The sequence below is a fragment of the Nannospalax galili genome, unplaced genomic scaffold (assembly GCF_000622305.1).
Source record: "Nannospalax galili isolate Female #2095 unplaced genomic scaffold, S.galili_v1.0 scaffold769, whole genome shotgun sequence".
NCBI classification, from domain to species: Eukaryota; Metazoa; Chordata; class Mammalia; order Rodentia; family Spalacidae; genus Nannospalax; species Nannospalax galili.
In genome coordinates this window covers 1,813,352-1,834,179 of record NW_008360306.1, presented here as the reverse complement: position 1 = coordinate 1,834,179, position 20,828 = coordinate 1,813,352, and the positions used below count along the sequence as shown (strand labels likewise).

At 43.6% G+C, this 20,828-nt stretch overlaps 1 protein-coding gene across 1 annotated transcript in view; it reads right to left on the bottom strand.

Moving 5' to 3' along the window:
• Positions 1-20,828, bottom strand: part of Taok3 (TAO kinase 3) — a 110,621-nt gene that overhangs the window by 48,238 nt on the left and 41,555 nt on the right. The window contains exons 9-12 of the mRNA XM_029559276.1: positions 18,784-18,877; positions 16,204-16,285; positions 8,614-8,781; positions 4,023-4,229 (exon numbers count right to left, since the gene is read on the bottom strand). Coding sequence (XP_029415136.1) covers positions 4,023-4,229; positions 8,614-8,781; positions 16,204-16,285; positions 18,784-18,877 — 551 coding nt within the window. The remainder of the gene's footprint in view (positions 1-4,022; positions 4,230-8,613; positions 8,782-16,203; positions 16,286-18,783; positions 18,878-20,828) is intronic.

Genomic DNA, 20,828 nt, shown 5'->3' with positions numbered 1-20,828 from the left:
TTATTTATTTATTTATTTATTTATTTATTTATTTATTTATGTGTGTGCACACATGTGCACCATGGCACACATGTGGAGGTCAGAGGACACCTAAAGGAGTCTTCTCTCTTTCCATGTGGGTCCCTAGCATCACACTCAGATCATCAGGCTTGGTGGCAAATGCCTCTACCTGCTGAGCACCCCCTACCCAGTTTTTTGAGACAGAGTCTCCATGGTCCTGGGGCTCCCTGAACTGGCTAGGGTGGCTGCCAGCAAGATCGAGAGATCTTCCTGTCTCCATGTTGCCTAGCCCTAGGATTATAAACACTAAGTACCACACCCACTTAAAAAAAAATGTGGGTGCTAGAGATAGAACTCGGGTCCTCATGCTTGTGTAGCAAGTACTTTCCTGACTGAGCCATGTACCTACAGGGCCCCACAAGTAAGAGGAAGGAGATAAACTGGTCAGTATATATGAAAGCTAAAATTTTCTTCTTAAAAAAATTTAATTTGCTTTACTTTAGTATGAGTATATGTGTGTGGGCATGCATGCCATAGTACAAGGGTAGAGGTCAGAGGACAATCTATAGGAGTCTTCTCTCTTTCCACCACAAGGGTCCTGAGGACCGAACTCAGGTCATCAGGTTTAGCAGCAAGTGCATTTACCCACTGAGTCATCTTGCTGGCCCCACACTTTCTCTTTTACACTTCAAATATGTGCCTATAATACGAAGAGGCCAGTTGGCAATGCTAAGCTAAGTAGCTCTCTGCATCAGCCTGGTATCACCCCTTTCCTTAACCCTCCATGGTTTCTCCATCCTTAGTCCCTGTCTCTTCCACTTCCCTGTTCATATACTTTCCAGGCATCAATCTCTTGGGCCTTTGCCTCTTCATTGACACAATAAATAATGTTCCTCCTGCCCTGGGTCTTTGCTCTTGTTATTGGACGCAGTCCTATTTGTCATCCCAAGCTACTTGACTTCTCTTTGTCTTTGAAATTTTACTTTACACGTCATCTCAAGTAGGTCTTCCATTATTCCCTGCTAGACTAAGTCTTCATTTTGCCCAGAGCAAATTTCAAAAGAACATTACATAGCTATTTGTGTGCTTTTTGGCTTAATCTCCTCTACAGATGATAGACTCCATGGACACATCTGCTTTATTTTCTGGTATCCACAGGGTCTACCACAGGTCCCAGCACAGGGCAAAGGTCCCCACCAATGTTCAGTAAATGATTAAAATAAGCATGTGGGGCCAACAAGATGGCTCAGTGGCAGAATGACGCTGTGCAAACCCAGAGAACTGAGTTAGATTCCCAGGACTCACATAAAGGTGGAAGGAGAAAACCAATTCCACAAAGTTGTACTCTGACCTCCACACAGGTTACATAGCATGTGTATGCCCACAAACAAACATCATGCACATACAATACTAACAAGAAAAAAAGAGAAAATAAGCACATATTTCCCCACTGTTTCTCAGTGGACATATATACTTTGCATGGTCCGTTTCTTTCCCATTGAATTTCCTTTTCCTCTCAAGAACAATAAAGAATAGAAGATCAAGTAAAAAATCTATTATAAAAATATATTTAAATTATTTATTTATTTTAATTTTATGTGTACCTGAGTATCTTACCTGCAAGTAAGTACACTCATGCACACAGTACCTGTGGAGGCCAGAAGAGTGCTCCTAACCCCTGAGTCATCTCTCCAGTACCCAAATCTCTGCATTTCTTTTTTTTAATTTTAAAATATTTTATTTATTACTTTTATTTTATGTCACGTGTATGAGCGTATTGCCTGTATGTAAGCAAGTGTACCTGTGTCATGCAGTGCCGACAGAGGTCAGAAGAGGGTGTCGGATCCCCTTGAACTAAAGTTATAGATGGTTGTTAGCCACCATGTGTGTGCTGGAAACCAAACCTGGGCCCTCTCTAGAGCAGTCAGTGCTCTTAACCACTGAGCCATCTCTCCAGCTCAAAAATCTCTGTATTTCTTGAGACACAGTCTCACTACAGAGCCCAGACTGACCTTGAATTTGTGATCATCCTATCTTAGTCTCTTGAGTGCTGAGATCACCACACTCAGCAGAAAAAACCTTACACCTGGTATTTTATGGAATTCAAATCTCTCCACTTCCATTCATTAAGGGAAGGACACACACATTTCTCAGATACTCAACAAGAAAAAAATGAGCCAGGCTAGGGAGATGGCTCAGAGTGATGGTTTGCAGAGGACCCAGGTTTGTTTTCCAGCACTCACATGGCAGTAACTATAGCTCCAGGGGATCCGATGCCCTCTTCTGGCCTCTGTGGGCATTGCATACATGAAGTGTACTTGCGCACATGTAGTGTACTTACATACATGCAAACATTCACAGACATAAAATAATATTTTTTAAAGAAAAAAATACTGTGGTATATTCACTGTAAGTCTCTCAAAACATTGCTGGAGAATCCCTTCAAAGAATTACTGATATTATATAAAATATCTTATAGGTTCTGAAATAAGCTCTAAATTTTTTTTTTCATAAAGAATTTTAACTTAGTGGGAAGCAGTGGCTCACACCTTTAATCCCAGCACTCGGGAGGCAGAGGCAGGTGGATCTCTGTGAGTTCAAGGCCAGCCTGGTTTACATGGCAAGTTCCATGTCAGTTAGGGATACAGGGAGACCCTGTCTCAAAAAGACCAAAAAATTAAAAAAAATTATTTATTATCTTTATTTTATGTGTATGAGTGTATTGCCTGCATGTAAGTGAGTGCACCCGTGCTGTGCAATACCACGGAGGTCAGAAGAGGGCTTCAGATTCCCCCGGAACTGGAGTTAAGGACGGTTCATAACTGCCATGTGGGTGCTGGGAATCGAACCTGGGTCCTCTGCAAGAGGAGTCAGTGCTCTTAACCACTGAGCCATCTCTCCAGCCACCCCCCCCCATTTTTAAACTTACAATAGACTTGTATGAAATGAGTATCTTTAATAAGAACCATTTATTTATACATCAAAATAGTTAACTGGGGCTGGCAAGATGGCTCAACAGATAAAGGAGCTTGTGGCCAAGACTAATGAGTCCACATGGTAGAAGGAGAAAACTGACTTCCTGCATGTTGTCCTCTGACCTCAACATATATGCAATGGCACATGTGACCCCCTCCATCATACTCCCAAATAAATAAACATAATAAAAATAGTTAACAGGTAGAGAGCTGGCCTTAAAAGAATCATAACCAATAAATCTAAGGAAAGAACAGAATAGAATCTGTTCCTAAACAAAGCATGCTGGGAATGTAGATTACAAAGCCTACTTGTGTTTTACTTTCTTCCCAGTACCAGGATTGAACCTAGAGACTGATGTATGCAATCTACCTGAGCTATAGCCCTAGGCTGGATTTATTTATTTGTTTTGGGGGATGGTTTGTTTTGCTTTTTTATTTTGAGACAAGGTCTAAGTTGTCCAGGCTGGTCTTGAACTCACTCTGTAGCTCAAGGCAGGACTTGAACTTGCCATCCTCCTGCCTCAGCCTCCTGAGTATCTGGGATCACAGACCTGTACTACTGACCCAGTTTGAAACATTCCTCTGAAAGGATAAGGACACAGCCAACAGCTGGTCACACTTGGGAGTCTGATGGTCAAAGTACGAAGGTTACTGACATGAACATTTAGGGATTCCCCTCTTTTCTGTTTGTTGAGACAAGCTCTCACTCTGTAGTACCGACTAGCTTGGAACTTAGTAGCCTAGGCTAGCATTGAACTTGTGGTAATCCTCTTGCCTCAGCTTTCCAAGTGCTGGGATTTCAGGTATGCACCATCAAGCCTGGCTGGGATTTCTTTATGGATGGTGTTGGCCATCAGAGCCCCCTGAGATGGTGAAGGAACAGGGGTAGGTGTGGCCTGCACAGCCTAACAGTCTTGTGTTACCTTGTCAAGACAAGTGCTGAGTTTGCACTTTTTCTGCTTTGGTTGCAAAGAAGTGAGCCAGCCCCTGGAAGCAGTGATTTCTGAGCTGACTTTGCTGTGGCACATGTGACCCTGTGACACCTACCTTCTTGTGTATCCCAGAGGAGCCAGAATTGAGCGTGCTTTCATCATCCTGCATCATGACCAGCTCGGAGCTGCTCTCGTCCATGACTTCCTGCATGCTGTTCACACTGCTGCTCTGGCTGCTGGTGCTCACTGACATGCTGGGGATGGAGTGGTTGCTGCCCAGGCTGTCCACTTCCCTGTTCAAGTTGCTTCCATGTTCACTGTCCTATAAAAACAGACACTGGGGTTAAAAACAAAGACTGGACATCAAGTGCTGCCCTGTCAATGAGGTGCTGAGCACACCCAATTAATTCTAAAGCCACAAGTTGCTTTTCTACCAATGTGTAAAGATCAATTCTGGGTGTGTGTATATGTATGTGCATGCATGTGCACATGGAGGCCTTGGGTGTTAGTCCGCCATCCACCTTGATTTTTGAGACAGGGTCTCTCACTGGCCTGGAACTCGCCAATAGGCTAGGCTGGCTGGCCAGAGAACCCTGGGAATCCTCCTGTCTCTGCCTCCCCAGTGCTGGGATTACAAGGGCACTATTATTCCTAGCTTTTGTCTTTAAAACATGGGTTATGGGGATGGAACGCAGGTCCTCAAGCTTGCATAGCAACTTATTGACTGAGTCACCTCCCTAGCTCCTCAAAGGTCAGTTTTTGTGGAGGGTCTCAAAGACTCCCTACCACATTCAGACAACTCCCACTCACTTCCATGTTCCACGCAGGGGCCACTTTGGATGTGAGTCTTAAGAGTCCAAATGCTGGGGCTGGAAACATGGCTCAGCGGTTAAGAGCACTGACTGCTCTTGCAGAAGACCCAGGTTCGATTCCCAGCACCCACATGGCAGATAACAACTGTCCTAACTCCAGTTCCAGGGGATCCAACACCCTCTTCTGACCTTCATGGGCATTGCACGACATGGGTACACCTACTTACATGCAGGCAATACGCTCATACACATAAAATAATAAAATATTTTTTTAAAAAGGACTCCAGCCAGGCGTGGTGGCGTATACCTTTAATCTCAGCACTCGGGAGGCAGAGGCAGGAGGATCTCTGTGAGTTCAAGGCCAGCCTAGTCTACATAGTGAGTTCCAGGACAGCTGGGGCTACAGGGAGATCCTGTCTCAAGAAAAAAAAAAAAAAAAGGACTCCAAATGCTACTATCCTGGGGTTTGCGGCCTCCCATGACCATAACTCATGGTATTACTACTTGGCTCATAGTGTTATTCCAGGTTTGGAAGAGTTCCTTGGGAACATCAAGGTGTTCCAGAGAGAGAGACTGCTGGCCACCAAATGAGTGACCTCTGGGATAGCTGCAGACATGGCAGGTGTCACCTGAGACTGGAGTGGGCCGGAAGAGGTGACTAGCCACAGGCTCTTCTGCAAATCATTATCCAGTAACTTTGTATGGAAGCAGGGATATTAACTCTATTGTCCTGGATAGGAAATTAAATTCTGACTCCTAGAAGCAATTCTGTCATGCTTCCCTCTGTGATTTCACTAAAAATATCTGTTAAGTAGAGCCAGGTGTGGTAGTGCACGACTTCGACCCCAGCACTTACAAGGCAGAGGCAGGCAGATCTCTGTGAGATCTAGGCCAGCTTGGTCTATGTAGTGAGTTACAGGTCAGCTGGGGCTACAAGGAGACCCTGTCTCAACCCCTCCACCAAAAAAAATTTCTTTTGTTAAATAATACTGGGATTCATCACTATTGGTCCAGAGATGATTACTTGAAAAGTGGTGGAATAATGAGAATATGTAATTTATCTATCATAGTGGAGTATATTTTAAGATTAAACAAGTAACTAAATCAATTTAGCTACAAGTAAGCCCTATCTTCAAAGATCTCTTCTATGCACATATAAATTTAGCAAATTGTTACTTAGCCATAGGACTATAAGCAATCATTCAGTAATACAAAATGGTAGACAAGACACTATATTTTAATGGATTCATTTTCCCAATTAAAGGGGAAACTCAAGCTGTGTGGTTCTATACATTCAAATCAAGGGATTTTATTGTTCAATTATAATTTTTTACTTTATTATTAGTAATACACACACACACACACACACACACACACACACACACATTGCAGAGGACTGCTTTTCAGTTCCCAGCACCCACATGGCAGTTAACAATTGTCTCTAACTCCTGTTCTGGGGAATCCAACCTCTTCTGGACTTGCTGGCACCAGGCACTCATGTGGTACACATATATACATGGCAGACAAAACACTCAGACACATAAAAAAATGAATTAAAACAAAACCCTTTCACTCTCTGCACTTTTTCATCACTCATTCACCCCAACACCCACTCTAACATATTTTTCATACTACTAATGGTCCTATAAAACTAATTTACTGAGGTCATCAAGGAGGCCCTTCTTTGACTTGATCCCTGGGATCTCTGACTGCACTTGAGGCTGCTGACTTTGATACCTGTGCTGCCTTTACGACCCCACCCCCACAGCTTGAGCTCTCTTCCTGCTTGCCAACCAAACCCCTGTTCCATTCTTTAAAGGCTCTTGACCCAACTCCCTTTGCCAGACTTTTTGTGTGCTAGATGGATGTGTTGCAACCAATGGCTAGACATCACTGTCTGGTGCTCCAACTCATCCCCTTTGCCTTCAACTAATTCTTTTTTTGTCTTTCTGAAGCAGGGTCTCCCTGTAGCCCCAGGTGTCCTGGAACTCACTATGTAGACCAGGCTGGCCTTGAACTCACAAAGCTCCGCCTGCCTCTGCCTCCCAAGTGCTGGGACTACAGGCGTGCATCACCACGCCTGGCTAATTCTTTTTTTAAAAAAGATATTTTAATTTTCTGTGTATGAGTGCTTACCTGCATGTATGTATGTGCACTGTGTGTATACAGTGCCCATGGGGGGCCAGAAAGGGCATCAGGTGCCCTGGGACTGGAGTTACGGATGATTGTTAGCTGCCATGTGGATGCTAGGAACTGAACCCAGGTCCAGTGCTCTTAATGGCTGAGCCATCTCAACCAATTCTTTTTTCTTTTTTTTTCTAAGAAACTGCACCTACTTAATTGTGTGTGTGTGTGTGTGTGTGTGTGTGTGTGTGTGTGTGTGTGTGTGTGTATGCACATATATGGAGGTCAGAGAACAATTTGAAGGAGTTATTTTTCTCTCCTTCCACCATGTAGGTCCCAAGGATTAAACTTAGGCCATCAGCCTTGGCAGAGAGTGCCTTTACCTGCTGAGCCATCTCGAGGGCCCTCAACCAAGTCTTTTAGCTGAAAGAACAGGAAGCTATCTTCCTCTGAACCTGCCATCTGGATGGTATGTCAGCAGAACTGGATGCTGGGACCTGATGTTGAACAGGTACCATGCTGAAATCACCACAAAGCTGTTCTTACTCTTTCCCCGTGGCTCTTTTCTTGTTTGAGACAGGATCTCACTACCGAGCCCACGCTGGTCCCAAATTCATCATCTTCCTGCCTCAGCCTCACAAGTGCTGAGATTTCAGACATGTACTATCATGTCCAACTTCTCCTTGATACCTACATGCTTCTAGGCCACCCAGGTTCAGATGTTTAGTCACCTCAAACTCCTTCATCACTGTCTCTTGCAGTGACTGCCATGTATTAATAAACCTGTCTGTATAACATTTCTCCTAAGTGTGCCTTCCTCCTTCCCATGGATACTGTCCTCATACTTAACTCTTGCATGGACCCTTTCCTGGGATGTCTTCCATCCTCATCCATTTATACTCTGCAGCCAGCATACTCTTCCAGAAGCAAAGTGCTTTCCTGAGTCTAAAATGAACTATACCATAGGTGGGGAAGGGGCTCAGGAGCTATTGATAGCTGATGGCTGATGGGGAATAAGACTCAGTTTAGGATGGTTGGTGGTCTCTGGTAGGTTGCCTGTGCTCCAGTGGATGGCCCCACACTCATGCATACATGGGCCACACTAATTGGTCTCAGTGGGTTATATTTAAAGAAAAAAGAAGAGGTCATGAAGTTGGGAGGGGGACGTCAAGGGCCTTGGAGGAGTTGGAGGGAGAATGAATATTGTTGAAATATGCATGTATAAAATTCTTGAAGAATAAATATAATTTAAAAGAAGATGTGCTGTGGGGGCTGGAGAGATGGCTCAGTGGTTAAGAACACTGACTGTTCTTGCAAAAGACCTGGGTTCGAGTCCCAGCACCCACATGGCAGCTAACAACTGTCCGTAACTCCAGTTCCAGGGGATCCGACAGCCTCTTCTATCCTCCTTGGGCATTGCGTGACACAGGTGCACTTACATACATGCAGACAATACACGCTTACACATAAAGTAAAAATAATATTTTTAAAAAGGAGGAAGATGTGCTGTACATTTCATGAAAGTCACGCCAGCCCACCTAATCTCCAGCAGCTGTGACATCTTTCCCTGTACTAGCCTCTGTGTGCAGGCTTGAGTATGTCTCCACAGCACTTCTTAGATGTGATCTTAGTGAGAGAAGGTACATCATCTGAGACCCTGTGCATCTCTCAAGTCAGAGAGCACCAATTATGTTTCCATCCCCCAGAACGTTTGTCATAGCCACCAGTCCAGAACTTTCTTTCATAGTAGCTGAAACAAGAGGAACTTACTTCTTCTTCTTCCTGGGACTCGTTCAAGGGCCCATTCCGGGTCTCCTGGAAAAGGATTTTTTTCATTTTTCGGTACTGTAGGTTATCTAGCTCCCGGACAGCATCTTTTGTCCTCTGTATGAGGTCAATGAGGACTCGAGGTGGCCGTTCCCGCCGAACAAAGTCATGCTGATTCAGAGAGGAGAACAAAAGACGATGAACAAATGCATCGTTCGTGCAAATGTAAGCACACAAGCAAGTAGACAGACAAGGAACAGCCCTGTGATTTTGGAGGAATAGCTTGAATCCTCTGTCTTGATACCCCTGTGGTGCATATGTTACATAGAGAGACAAGGATGCATGGCTAGAGAGATGGCTCAATGGCTAAAAACACCGATTGCTCTTGCAGAGGACCTGGGTTTGTTTCCTAGCACTCATGTGGTGGCTATCACCTGTAACTCCAGTTCTAGGGCATCTGACACCCTCACCTGGACCCCATGGGCAGTACATACACATGGTGCACTTCCATACATGCAGGCAAAACACTCATACACATAAAATTTAAAAAGAAAAAATATATATTTTAAATATTTAATTTTTATTTTATGTGTATGGGTGTACTGCCTGCATGTATGGAAGTGCACCTGTGTCATGCAATGCTCTCAGAGGTCAGAAGAGGGCATTGGATCCCCTGGAGGTACAGCTATGTATGGATGGTTTTTAGCTGGCATGTGGGTGCTGGGAATTGAACCTAGGTCCTCTGCAAGAGCAGCCAGTGCTCTTAACCGTTGAGTCATCTCTCCAGCCCCAAAAGAAAAAAAATATTTTTGTCTTTTTGAGACTGGGTCTCTCTGTAGCTGCAACTGGCCTGGGACTCACTATGTAGACCAGGCTGGCCTTGAACTCATAGAGATCCACTTGCTTCTGCTGGGATTACAGGCCTCTGCTGGGATTATAGGAGTGTGCCACCACACCTGGCTAAGAAAATCTTTTTTAAAAAATATAGTAATGTTTTACCTTCTTCCTTAAGCTTCTCTTTGTAGACTTTGTCCCATGATTTCCATAAGAATTTTTATTATATGTATTTAAGGTATACAACATGATGTTTTGATATATCCAGTGAAATGATTACTAGAGAGAGGCAAGTTAACACTTTCATCCTGTCCCATGGTCCCCTTGTGCATGTGGCAAAGGTGCCTAAAATCTACTGCCTTGAAAATGTCCACAGCACACTAGACTATTATGGCCTAGACTTCAGGTCACACTTTAGGTCTCTACGTTTTTGGCTTTATATTGTGTAAGTGAAACACTGGGCCTTTACCTCCACCTCCCCATTTCTTTAAAAAAATTTTATTACATATTTATTGTGGTGATTTGAATGAGGAATGCCCTTCCCATAGGCTCCAAGTATTTGAACACTTGGTCAGTTGGTGGTGCTGTTTTGGGGTGGGGGATGGAATTCCTAGGAGGGGCAGCCTTGTTGGGGGAAGTACATCACTGGGGGTTGGACTTTAAGAGTCCAGAGCCCCATCCCATTTCGACTTTGTCTCTCTGCTTCCTGTGCATGCTTAAAGATAGCCCCCAGCTTTCTGTTCTGGCTGCCTCCTGTGGCATGCCTCTCAGCTACGATGAACTCTTATTCCTCTGGAACCATATGTCCAACAAGCCCTTCCTTTTCTAAGTTGCCTTGGTCATGGTATTTTATCACAGCAACAGAAAGTAGCCAATACATGTATATTTTGTGTGTGTGTAGATCAGAGGACAGCTTGAGGGAGTCAGTGCTCTCTTTCTACCATGCAGGTCCTGGGGGTTGAACTTAGGCTGTCATCAAGCACTTTTACCCACTGAGCCATCTTGGCTGCCCCAAATCTCCCCATTTCCATCCCTGAAACCACCTTTCTACTCCTTTGTCTTTAATTTGCTAATTTTTTTTGTTTAGATTCCATATATAAGTGAGATCTTTCAGTACTTTTGTTGTGTCTGGCTTCATTTACTTGTAGATGCCCTCTGGATTCATCCTGTCGTACATATACAGTGACAATTCTCTCTCGCCTCTTATTTCCCCCTACTCTCTCTCTCCCTCTCTCTTTTATTGAGACAGGGCCTCATGTAGCACAGGCTGGAACTGAAATCACTATGTAGCTGTGGATGACCTTGAACTCCTGATAATCCTGCTTCCGCTTCCCTAGTGTTGCAATGACAGGTGTATACTACCATGCCTGACTACAATCTCTCTCTCTCCCTCCTCACCCTCTCCTCTTTTTGAGACAGGGTCTCCTTGTAGCCCCAGCTAGCCTGGAACTCACTATGTAGACCAGGCTGGCCTAGATCTCATAGAGATCCACCTGCCTCTGCCTCCTGAGTGCTAGGATTAAAGGTGTGTGTGACCATACCTGGCTGAGATCTCCTTTTTTAAGGCCGAAAAGTATTTCACTGTGTGTGTGTGTGTGTGTGTGTGTGTGTATGTGTGTGTGTGAGCATGTGTCTCTGTGTGTATGTTTTGAGTATATGTGTGTATGTGTTAGTGCTTATGTGTGTGAATACATGCGCGTGAATGCATGTGCATGAATGCATGTGTGTATCAGTTTGTCTTTTCTTCTGCTGATGAACATGTTGTTTCCACATCTTGCCTGTTACAGCTATTGCTGTGATAATTACGGCACGCAGACATCTTTATGAGAAATTAATTCAATTTCTATGAACCCAGAAGAGGACCATTCAATCAGATGATAGTTTGGTTTTGATTTTCTGAGGAGCCTCCACACTATTTTCCACAATGGTTGTACCAACTAACATTCCCACCACAAGAGTTCCCTTTGTCCTGGAGCCTTGTTGTCTTGAGAGTCACTTCATAATACAAGTAATGAACAGCACCAGAACTTCCACAGAAGGTCTGGCCCTTCTCCAGGCCAGATGGACACAGCCTGCCTTTGTTTCCTGTTGCCTTGCCCCCTCCTCTCCACCTCATACTACCTTTGGGAAAACAGACTGCTATCATATTTTGTTTTCTATTTCTATCAGATACAAAAAGAAAAGAACTGCATAATGAGTTCCAGGACAGCTGGGGCTACAAGGAGACCCTGTCTCAAAAAGAAAAAAAAAAACAAAACAACAAAAAACAACTCTCTGCTTCTTGGATAAAGTCTGGTCTGAGGCACTGGGTCCCTGCCCTTACTTCCCCATCTTCCCCCTTCTATGCAATGAACGCACATCTTAGAGAACTCTGGCCCTGGTCCTGCAGTGGCCACCTCTGTGTTTTGCTCATTTTGTTACTTGGCCTTCAGTCCTAACTCCTCACTTTCACTGATCCAGTGCAATCAAAACGTCCAGACCCATTTCAGAGAGTAATTTATGAGCTAGGCATTAATCCCAGCACTTGGAAGAGGCAGGTGGATCTCTGTGAGTTTGAGGCTAGCCTGATCTACATAGTGAGTTCCAGGTTACCTAGGGTTATACAGTGGTATCCTGCCTCAGAAAAATGAAAAAAAAAAAAAAAGCTTTGGTTCCCTATAAATTAGTAAGGAAAAACTCAAACCAACAATCAATAGGTAGACGGGCAAAGAGAGATCACAGGAAGAAAACAGACATGGTTTTGCAACTCGGGAAAGATGTCCCATGTGGCTTAGAAGGAGAACTAGAAATGAAAACTACAGTCAAAGGGATTGGACTAGGGATGCAGCTCAGCTGATATAGTGCTGGCCTTGCATGCATGAGGCCCTGAGTTTGATTTCTAGCAATGCAAAACAAATAAACAAAACAACAAAACCCCAAACCCAAACAAATGAAAAACAAACCCAAATAAAACCAAAAATTAAAACAAAAGCTGTAGGGCTGGAGAGATGGCTCTGTGGTTAAGAACACTGACTGTTCTTGCAGAAGACCCAGGTTTGATCCCAGCACCCACATGGCAGCTAACAACTGCCCATAACTCCAGTCCCAGGGGATCTGACAGCCTCTTCTGTCCCCTGGGGACATTGCACCACACGGGTGCACTTACCTACATGCAGGCATAACACTCATACACATAAAATAAAAATAATAAATAAAATATTTTTTTTTAAAAAGCTGGGGAAAAAAACCACTACCAACAATAGAAAGTCCAAAACAAAACCAAAGAACAACAATAAAACTACAGCCAGAACAGTTTTTCACCAGTCCAATGAGCACAATTCAAAACCGCTCATACTTTGCTAGGGGGATTATAAATTGCAGAATGATTTGGTAGTATGCATTTAAATGTAAGATCCACCTTCCCTTTAATGAGCTATAGCACATCTAGGAATACATTCTTTTGATGGACTCACACAGGTGCAAACCCCCACCTGGTCAAGGATGTTCACTGCTGCAGTATGGGACAGAAAAGATTGGAAATCCCCAGGTAGGAGGTGGGGCTATGGGCACAGATGAGTGGTGGACTGGTTGCCTAGCATGTACCAGGTCCTGGGTTCAATCCTTAGCACTGAAAAGAAATGTGTGTCAGTGTGCTGTGTGTTTGTGATGTATGTACACATATGTGTGTGGGTGTGCATGCCTGTGAGCACATATGTAGAGGCCAGAGTAGTATATGGGGTATCCTCTTCTATCATTCTGGAATGTCTTCTCATGAGATGGGGTTTCTCACTGCACCTGGAGCTAGGCTGGAGGCCAGCAAGCCCAGTGATCCTCTTGGGTTTGTACCTAGCTCTGCCTAGCTTTTTACGTGGGTGCTGGGATGATCAGAACTCAGGCCCATATGCTTGTGCAGCAAGTTTTCTTACCCACTGAACTACCACCCCAGTCCTAAAAAGATACTAAAAAATCTATTAAAGTAATAAAGTCATATAAAAATGTGGTAGCTCTGCATATAGTCAAATGGACCAATATACTAACTAAATTGTAAAGTAAAAAAATAAAATAGTTTCATGATTTGCTACTATTTGTGCAAAAATGAAAAGAATGTTAACTTTCATGTGCATTAGAGCTCTCAGAATGGACACATATCAGCCCTGGTGACAGAGCTGCTAACTCTGGAGGGACCTGGGACAGGAAGGGTATTTCCCTTCCATTGTAGTTTCACTTTTTGAAATCTGTATTGCTTACTTAAGAGGAAGTCACTATAGTCTCTCTCTCTCTCTCTCTCTCTCTCTCTCTCTCTCCTTTTTTTTTTTCTTTTTGAGACAGGGTCCTCTGGTATCCTCAGCTGACCTGGAACTCACTTTGTAGACCAGGCTGGCCTCGATCTCACAGAGATCTACCTGCCTCTGTCTCCTGAGTGCTGGGATTAAAGGCATGTGCCAACACATCTGGCTACAGTATAGTCTCTTAAACTATGCTAAGTAAATAAGTGTGGGGGATTTAAATTCAGCATTTATCACCAGTCCTTTCGCCAAGTTTGCTGGTCCCCAAATGATCCATCCTCCCTCCCTCCCTCTCTTCCTTCCTTCATGTCCTCTTTTCATTTTGGCGTCATCACTGGGCAGTGTTTTGGGCAGAAGAGCTCAGGGGCTGTGTGTCTGGATCTGTAAGGCTAACTGAGCCAGCTGAAGAGCAGGTCACATTCTGGGCTTCCATTGCTTTAACTCAGAGCTCCACATTGCTCCGCCATTTTCTGGCTTCATGTTTCTCAAGTAGAGGGTCTGAAACTACCTGACTTTTCTACCCCAAATAAACTTTTTAAAGAAAATGTTAAAATTTTCTTTATTCTTAGGGGTCAGGAATCTCACCAGGTTATGATTTACTGAACTCTAAAGGGCAGGCTCTGAAAGCCCTGATCACCTGAAGCAGGCCTTTCCAGCTCCAGTTCCTCTGGATCCCTGTCCCTGGTTTGTTTGTTTATGCCCTGTGTCATACATTTCTTTCCTTTCTTCGTATTAAGTTTTTTGCTTTTCTTCTGTAGTGCTAGGGATGGAATCCAGGGCCCTGAGTGTGCTAGCCAAGCACTCTGCCGGCCTCTGCCTCACAAGTTCTGGGATTAAAGGCATGCACCACCACATCCAGAGCAAAAGAATTTTAAATTACATTTTATTTATTTAAGATGGCCTTTAATCCTAGCCCTTGGGAGGCAGAGGCAGGTGGATCTCTGTGAGTCACATAGTGACTTCTGGGTAGACTGGGACTAGGCAGGCCCTGTTAAAAACAAAACAAAACAAAAACAACCCAACATTTTATTTATTTATTTTGTGAGTGTGTGCACATTTACAAGAGCCACAGTGCACGTGTGGAGGTCTGAGGACAACTTATGGGAGTTGGTTCTCTCCTTTCATTGGTTAGTTTCTGGGGATCAAACTCAGATCATCAGCCTTGGCAACAAGCACCTTCACCTGCTGAGACATCTTGCTGGTCCTTCTATGATCACCTTTATTTTTCTCATGCTTATTTGCTGCTGGAAATACCCTGCACAGGCTAATAATAAATAAAACTAACACTTTATTTGTTTTGTGTGCGTGTGCACATTTACAAGTGCCACACTGCACGTGCACAGGCGGTTTCACTGTATTTCTTTGATGCTTCTGTCCTCAACCCCCGTTAGGTTTTTCTCTCTACTTGCTTTTTGGGTCTTATTGTTGCCTGTTTCTTTAAATTTGCAATGCAGGCAGGCAACTCTTCAATGATAAGGCAGCTGTCTTAAAAACTTGACAAATTTAGCTAATCCTTCTTAAAAATAAATAAGCAGAAATGCTCATTGCAAAATTCAGCCAATCTGGAGATGAAACAAATAACAGGACAGAATAAACACACAGAGAAAAGAGGTTAGAGAGCGGATCACTGTGTGCTAAGCAGATGTTGAACTAAAAAGATTTCCACCCACTACACGGGTATTGCCAGACCACAGCACCATTGTGTAGTCAACATAGTACACGCAAAGAGATATTCAAAACTATGACATTTAAATCAAATCAATATGTAACTACTAAAAAAAAAATCAGAAAGAAATGTAGAACTGAAAAAAGATTACAGAATGAGACATTTTTGTTGTTTAAGACAGGGTGTCCTGTGGCCAAGGCTGGCCTTGAACTCCTGACCCTCCTAGCTCTACTGCCTGAGCAGGCAGGGTGTGATGGTGCGCCCTCTAATGCCAACACTGGGAAAGCTGAGGCAGGAGGACCACAGTGAGGTTATAGGCATGCCACCAAGGCCTTGAATGTGGCCAACATAACACTCCTGTGGCTCATCTTATGCCCTGATGTCCTCTAAGTATCACAATATACCACTGCTAGAAGCTCTGACACTAACCTAACTCAAAATTGCAGAAATGGCATCTGAGCCATTGACAGATCCTTCTGTGAGCTGCATTCAAGTTCATGCAGATGTTAACCAGAAAAAACACTGGGATGGCGACCAGAGGAAGGAGGAAAAATTAACTTTGATTCTGACAAAACAGGAGAGGGAGGAAGGAAAAAAAGAAAAACATTAAAAAATGTCCACGGAGAAGCACAGCAGTTGTGCGTCGTGGTGACCTTCCCTCTTCATGCCTACTTCCATCTCTGGGTGAGTGACGAGGAAGCAGCTCTGAGCCAGTGTGTCACAGCACAACCCCCACCCCCAGAGGAGTGACTGATCTCAGGACTGATTGCTCAGTCCGCCACAACGGGACTTTAAGACCTCTCATCAAATGTAAATTTGAAAAATTACCCGTAATAGTTCTGCTGATGTTGGTCTCTCCTGAGGTATTTTTTGCAAGCAGCAATCAACGAATCTCCTGAAGGAGCCTGTCCTGTGTGAGCAAACAGCAAGGAGAACAGTGAGGGTCTGCGGAGCACACAGGGAAAGCGATGTGTTCTCGCTCTCTCTCTCTCTCTCTCTCTGTCTCTGTTTGTGTGTGTGTGTGTGTGTGTGTGTGTGTGTGTGTGTGTTTTACACATGTCTGGAGGCCAGAGGTTCCTGTCAGGTGTCTTCCTCAATTGCACTCCACCTTTATTTTTTTATTAAGATTTTATTTTTATTTTATGTGTATGAGTGTTTGCCTGCATGTATGGAAGTGCACCTTGTGCTTGAAGTGCCTGTGGAGGCCAGAAGAGGACATTAGATCCCCTGGAATTGGAGTACAGACAGGTGTTAGCTACTATGTGGGTGTGAACTGAACCTTGGTCTTCTTCAAATGCAGCAAGTGCTCTTAACTATTATTGAGCCATCTCTCCAGCCACTCCATCTTATTTTTTGATACACGGTCTCTCACTGAACCTGGAGAACACAGATTGGGCTAGACTGGCTAGCGAGCCCCAGGGATCCTCCTACCTCTGCCTCCTGGCACCAGGATTACAGCTGCTTAGTACTGCACCTGGAGATTTGCATCAATTCTAGAGACTGCACTCAGGCCCTCATGCTTGCACAGCGAGAGCACTTTACTAACTGAGCTATCTCCCCAGCCAGATTTGTTTAATTATACTGGAGGCCTGAACTGAAAATGACACTGAAAATTAATTCTTTTGGATAATGAGTGCGGACACAGTTTGCGCTGGTCAACATAGACATATATATTTACATGTAAGGAAGCAAGGCAAGGTCAAACCATAATATACTTCAGAAAATAATATTTATGCATAATAGTTTAATTTATATTTTTCTCCTCAAACATAACAACTTTCATAGCTTTCAGTCCATATTTTTCATTACAATTGTTAAATCCTCCATCATCCAGAACCTATAACAAGGGAGTAAAACTGGAAGCACAAGGAGTCAGAGAACCTGGGAATATGTTTTCTGAATAAAAATACTTCCTATCTCAAAAATTCCATTTTCTTTATCCTTCTTTTTTAAAAAAATATTTTATTTATTATTTATTTTATTTTATGTGTATGAGTGTACTGCCTGCATGCATATAAGTACACCCATGTCATGCAATACCTGTGGAGGTCAGAAAAGGGCACTGGATACCCTGGAACTGGAGTTACAGATGGTTGTTAGCTGCCATGTGGGTGCTGGTAACTGAACCCAGGTCCTCTTCAAGAGCAGCCAGTGCTCTTAACCACTGGGCTGTCTCTCCAGCCCCTCTTTACTCTTCTTTAAAATGGCTCATTCTCTGTAACTCTCATAGCCCAAATACTTATAAAAATGTCCTAATTTTCATCAAAGAACACCTCATCTTCTGAACAAATAATACACATGTTCTACCCTAACACACTCAAATATACATACAATATACATAACAATAGGGGCCAGAGAGATGGTTCAGTGGTTAAGAGCACTGGATGCTTTTGCAGAGGACCTAGGTTCTGTTCCCAGCCCCCACAAAGCAGCTCACAACCATCCATAACTCCAGGTCCAGAGGATCTGATGCCTTCTTCTGGCCTCTGTAAGCAATGCAGGCACAAGGTACAATTACATACATGCAGGCAAAGCACTTACATATGTAAAAATATTTTTAAAAATATTTCAGCCAGGTATGGTGGCTCACGCCTTTAATCCCAGCACTTGGGAGGCAGAGGCAGGCGGATCTCTGTGAGTTCAAGGCCAGCCTGGTCTACATAGTGAGTTCCAGGACAGCTGGGGCTACAGGGAGACCCTGTTTCAAAAAGACCAAAAAAAATTTCATTTATTATTTTTATTTTATGTGTATGAGTGTATTGCCTGAATATATATAAGTGAACTCATGGTGTGCAATGACCAGGGAGGTCAGAAGAAAGTGTTGGATCTCCCAGAACTAGAGTTATGGATGGTTGTTATCTACCATGTGGGTACTGGGAATCAAACTTGGGTCCTCTGCAAGAGCAGTTAGTGCTTTTAACCGCTGAACCATCTTTCTAGGCCCATACATTAAAAAATATCTTTAAAAAATATGTAACTAACTAACTAACTAACTAACTAACTAACTAACTATATATATATATATATATATGTATATATAACAAATATACACACAACAGTGACATGGGGAAATAACAACCTCAGCTGGGCACATCACCTCTGATGAGAAGGGCTGAGAGATGAGGTGATCAACACGTCAGGCAAGGACCTGAGGGACGAGGCCTGTGAGGGAGGCAGCAGAGTACATGTGTGGTTTCAGTTACTGCACACAGCAGGAACACAGTGCCGGCCCCAGTAGGGGCAGAAATAAAAGCTCTGTGTCTGTGTATGCAGACACCTGTTTGTGGGGCAGCCATTTCTTACTATGATATACAATTAAAGAATGCAATGCCTTCTAGGGCAGATCATTAAAATGAAATTTAATGAGAACTTTGGATACCCACAGGGAGTTTCTTGGTGGTATCTTACCAGTCCCTGGACTGCAGTGTTGGGGAGTCATTCTGGGCAATGTGGTACAGAGCACTCATTGCATTCATGTTGAAAAGCGGGGGCTTCCGCTCAGCTGGAAGAGGGAAGAAACACTGTAAGTTAGGCAGACAGAGAATCAGGAACTATTAGCTTGGCTTTGTGGCTTGGCTGACAGAGCATCCCTATCTTCAAGCCATGCGATCTGCTTACTTCAATCTTAAGGCCAGTGCAGGGGAGCCATTTGGAGGCCGCTGATCATTTATTGTCCACTGGCAAGGGCTCCCAACAGAACTTATTTCAAAAAGGGGGGGATTTATTTTTTTCAAAGATTCTCAGTAAACTGATGATTACCTGTTTTCCTAAAATAGGTATGAACATCTGCATGTGTTTTAATTAAAAAATACATATTCATTAAATAAAATCAGAAAGCTAAGTAGAACAAAGAAAATATACTCTTATGGAATGGAACTTTTTTTTGGCAACTGGATCTCATGTAGCCCAGGCTGGACTTGAACTCCTCCTGCCTCTAATGCCTCAGTGCTCAGATTTCAGATGTGTGCCACCACACCTGCCTTGAATGGAACATCATTTTTTTTATATTAAAAAAAGATATATATCTGTGTGTCTGTGTTGGGGGTATGTGTACATGTATGTGAGTGCAAGTATCCATGAAGACCAGGAGAGGGCTTTGGATCCCATGGAGCTGGGTTTAAAGGCAGTGTCGAACTTCCTGACAGTACAGTACAGGCTCTTTGTTAACTTCAGAGCCATCTCTCCAGGCACTAAACATCTTAACCATTACTGACACATAGGAGAGGTAAGACAATTCTGCTTGATGAACTCTGCTCAGCACCTCCTCAGGCCTCAGTGCTGCTGGTGGGTGGAGGAGAACTGGGAAGAAGAAAGACAATTAAGGCCTGGGTCCTACAAGTGTAGACAGAAGCTCAGTGAGTTGGGTATTGCTTTTCTTCTCTTTTCCTTTTTTTTTTTTTTGGTGGTGGGCATGGAACCCAGGGTCCTGTGTATGCTATGTGTGTAACGTACACCCAAGCTATACCCTGAGCCCCATGCCACCCCATGAAGTAAAGGATCTCTTACTGGCAGTCTCTGCTCTCATTCAACACACTGCCTGTTTGGCTTGTACTTACCTGTAATGTTTTATAAGTATCCACAACTTTCCTCGCAAGAGAAACCGTAAGATTTAAGAGCAAGTTTACAACTGAGCCCTTGTACGCTTTTATTTCTTGCCCCAGAATAAGTAAGGAAATGTTATTCACAGACCAGTTGTTTTATTTGTTGGTCGAACTAAAGAAGCTGGCCCAGTTCTGAGCACAGCTATTCTTATTAGTTATTAGCTACAGCGCAGAAGATAGATTACTACATCATTGTATTGTATTCCCCTGTGGACTCTTTACACAGTTCTTTTTCTAATCTCTGATTTCTTTAGAATATCTTCACTTTAAAAGGTTTTCTTAATTTTTACATTTACTTATTTATTTTGTGTGTGTGCACACCATAGTGTACTCTTTGGAGGTCAGAGGACAACCTGCAGGAGTTGGTTCTCTCGTTCTACCATTGGGTCCCAGGGACTGAACACAGGTTGTTGGGCTTGGCAGCAAGCACCTTTACCTGCTGAGCCCTCCCCTCATAGGCCCTTGCTTTTATGTCAAGGCTGTACTCTTAACCACATCTAAAATGAGTTTAATCTATGGAAATCTAAGAAACAGCATAAGAACTTAGGATAGATGTTTGAGAGAAGCCATTTTTAGTCACAGGAGCAAGAATCTGTGAAAATCCTGAATGGTCAAAAGTAAAACAAGGGGCCAGGGAGCTAGCTCAGTGGCTAAAGTGCATACCATGCAAGTGTAAGGACCAGAGTTCAGATCCTCAGAACCCACGTAAGTGCCAGGTAGGCACAGCAGCCCTCCTGTAATTTCAGTCTTGGAATGTGGAGATGGGATCCCCAGAGCAAGCTGGCTAGAGAGACCAGCCATATTGGCAAGCTCTGGGTTGATTGAGAGACCTGCCTCAATGAATAAGGTGAA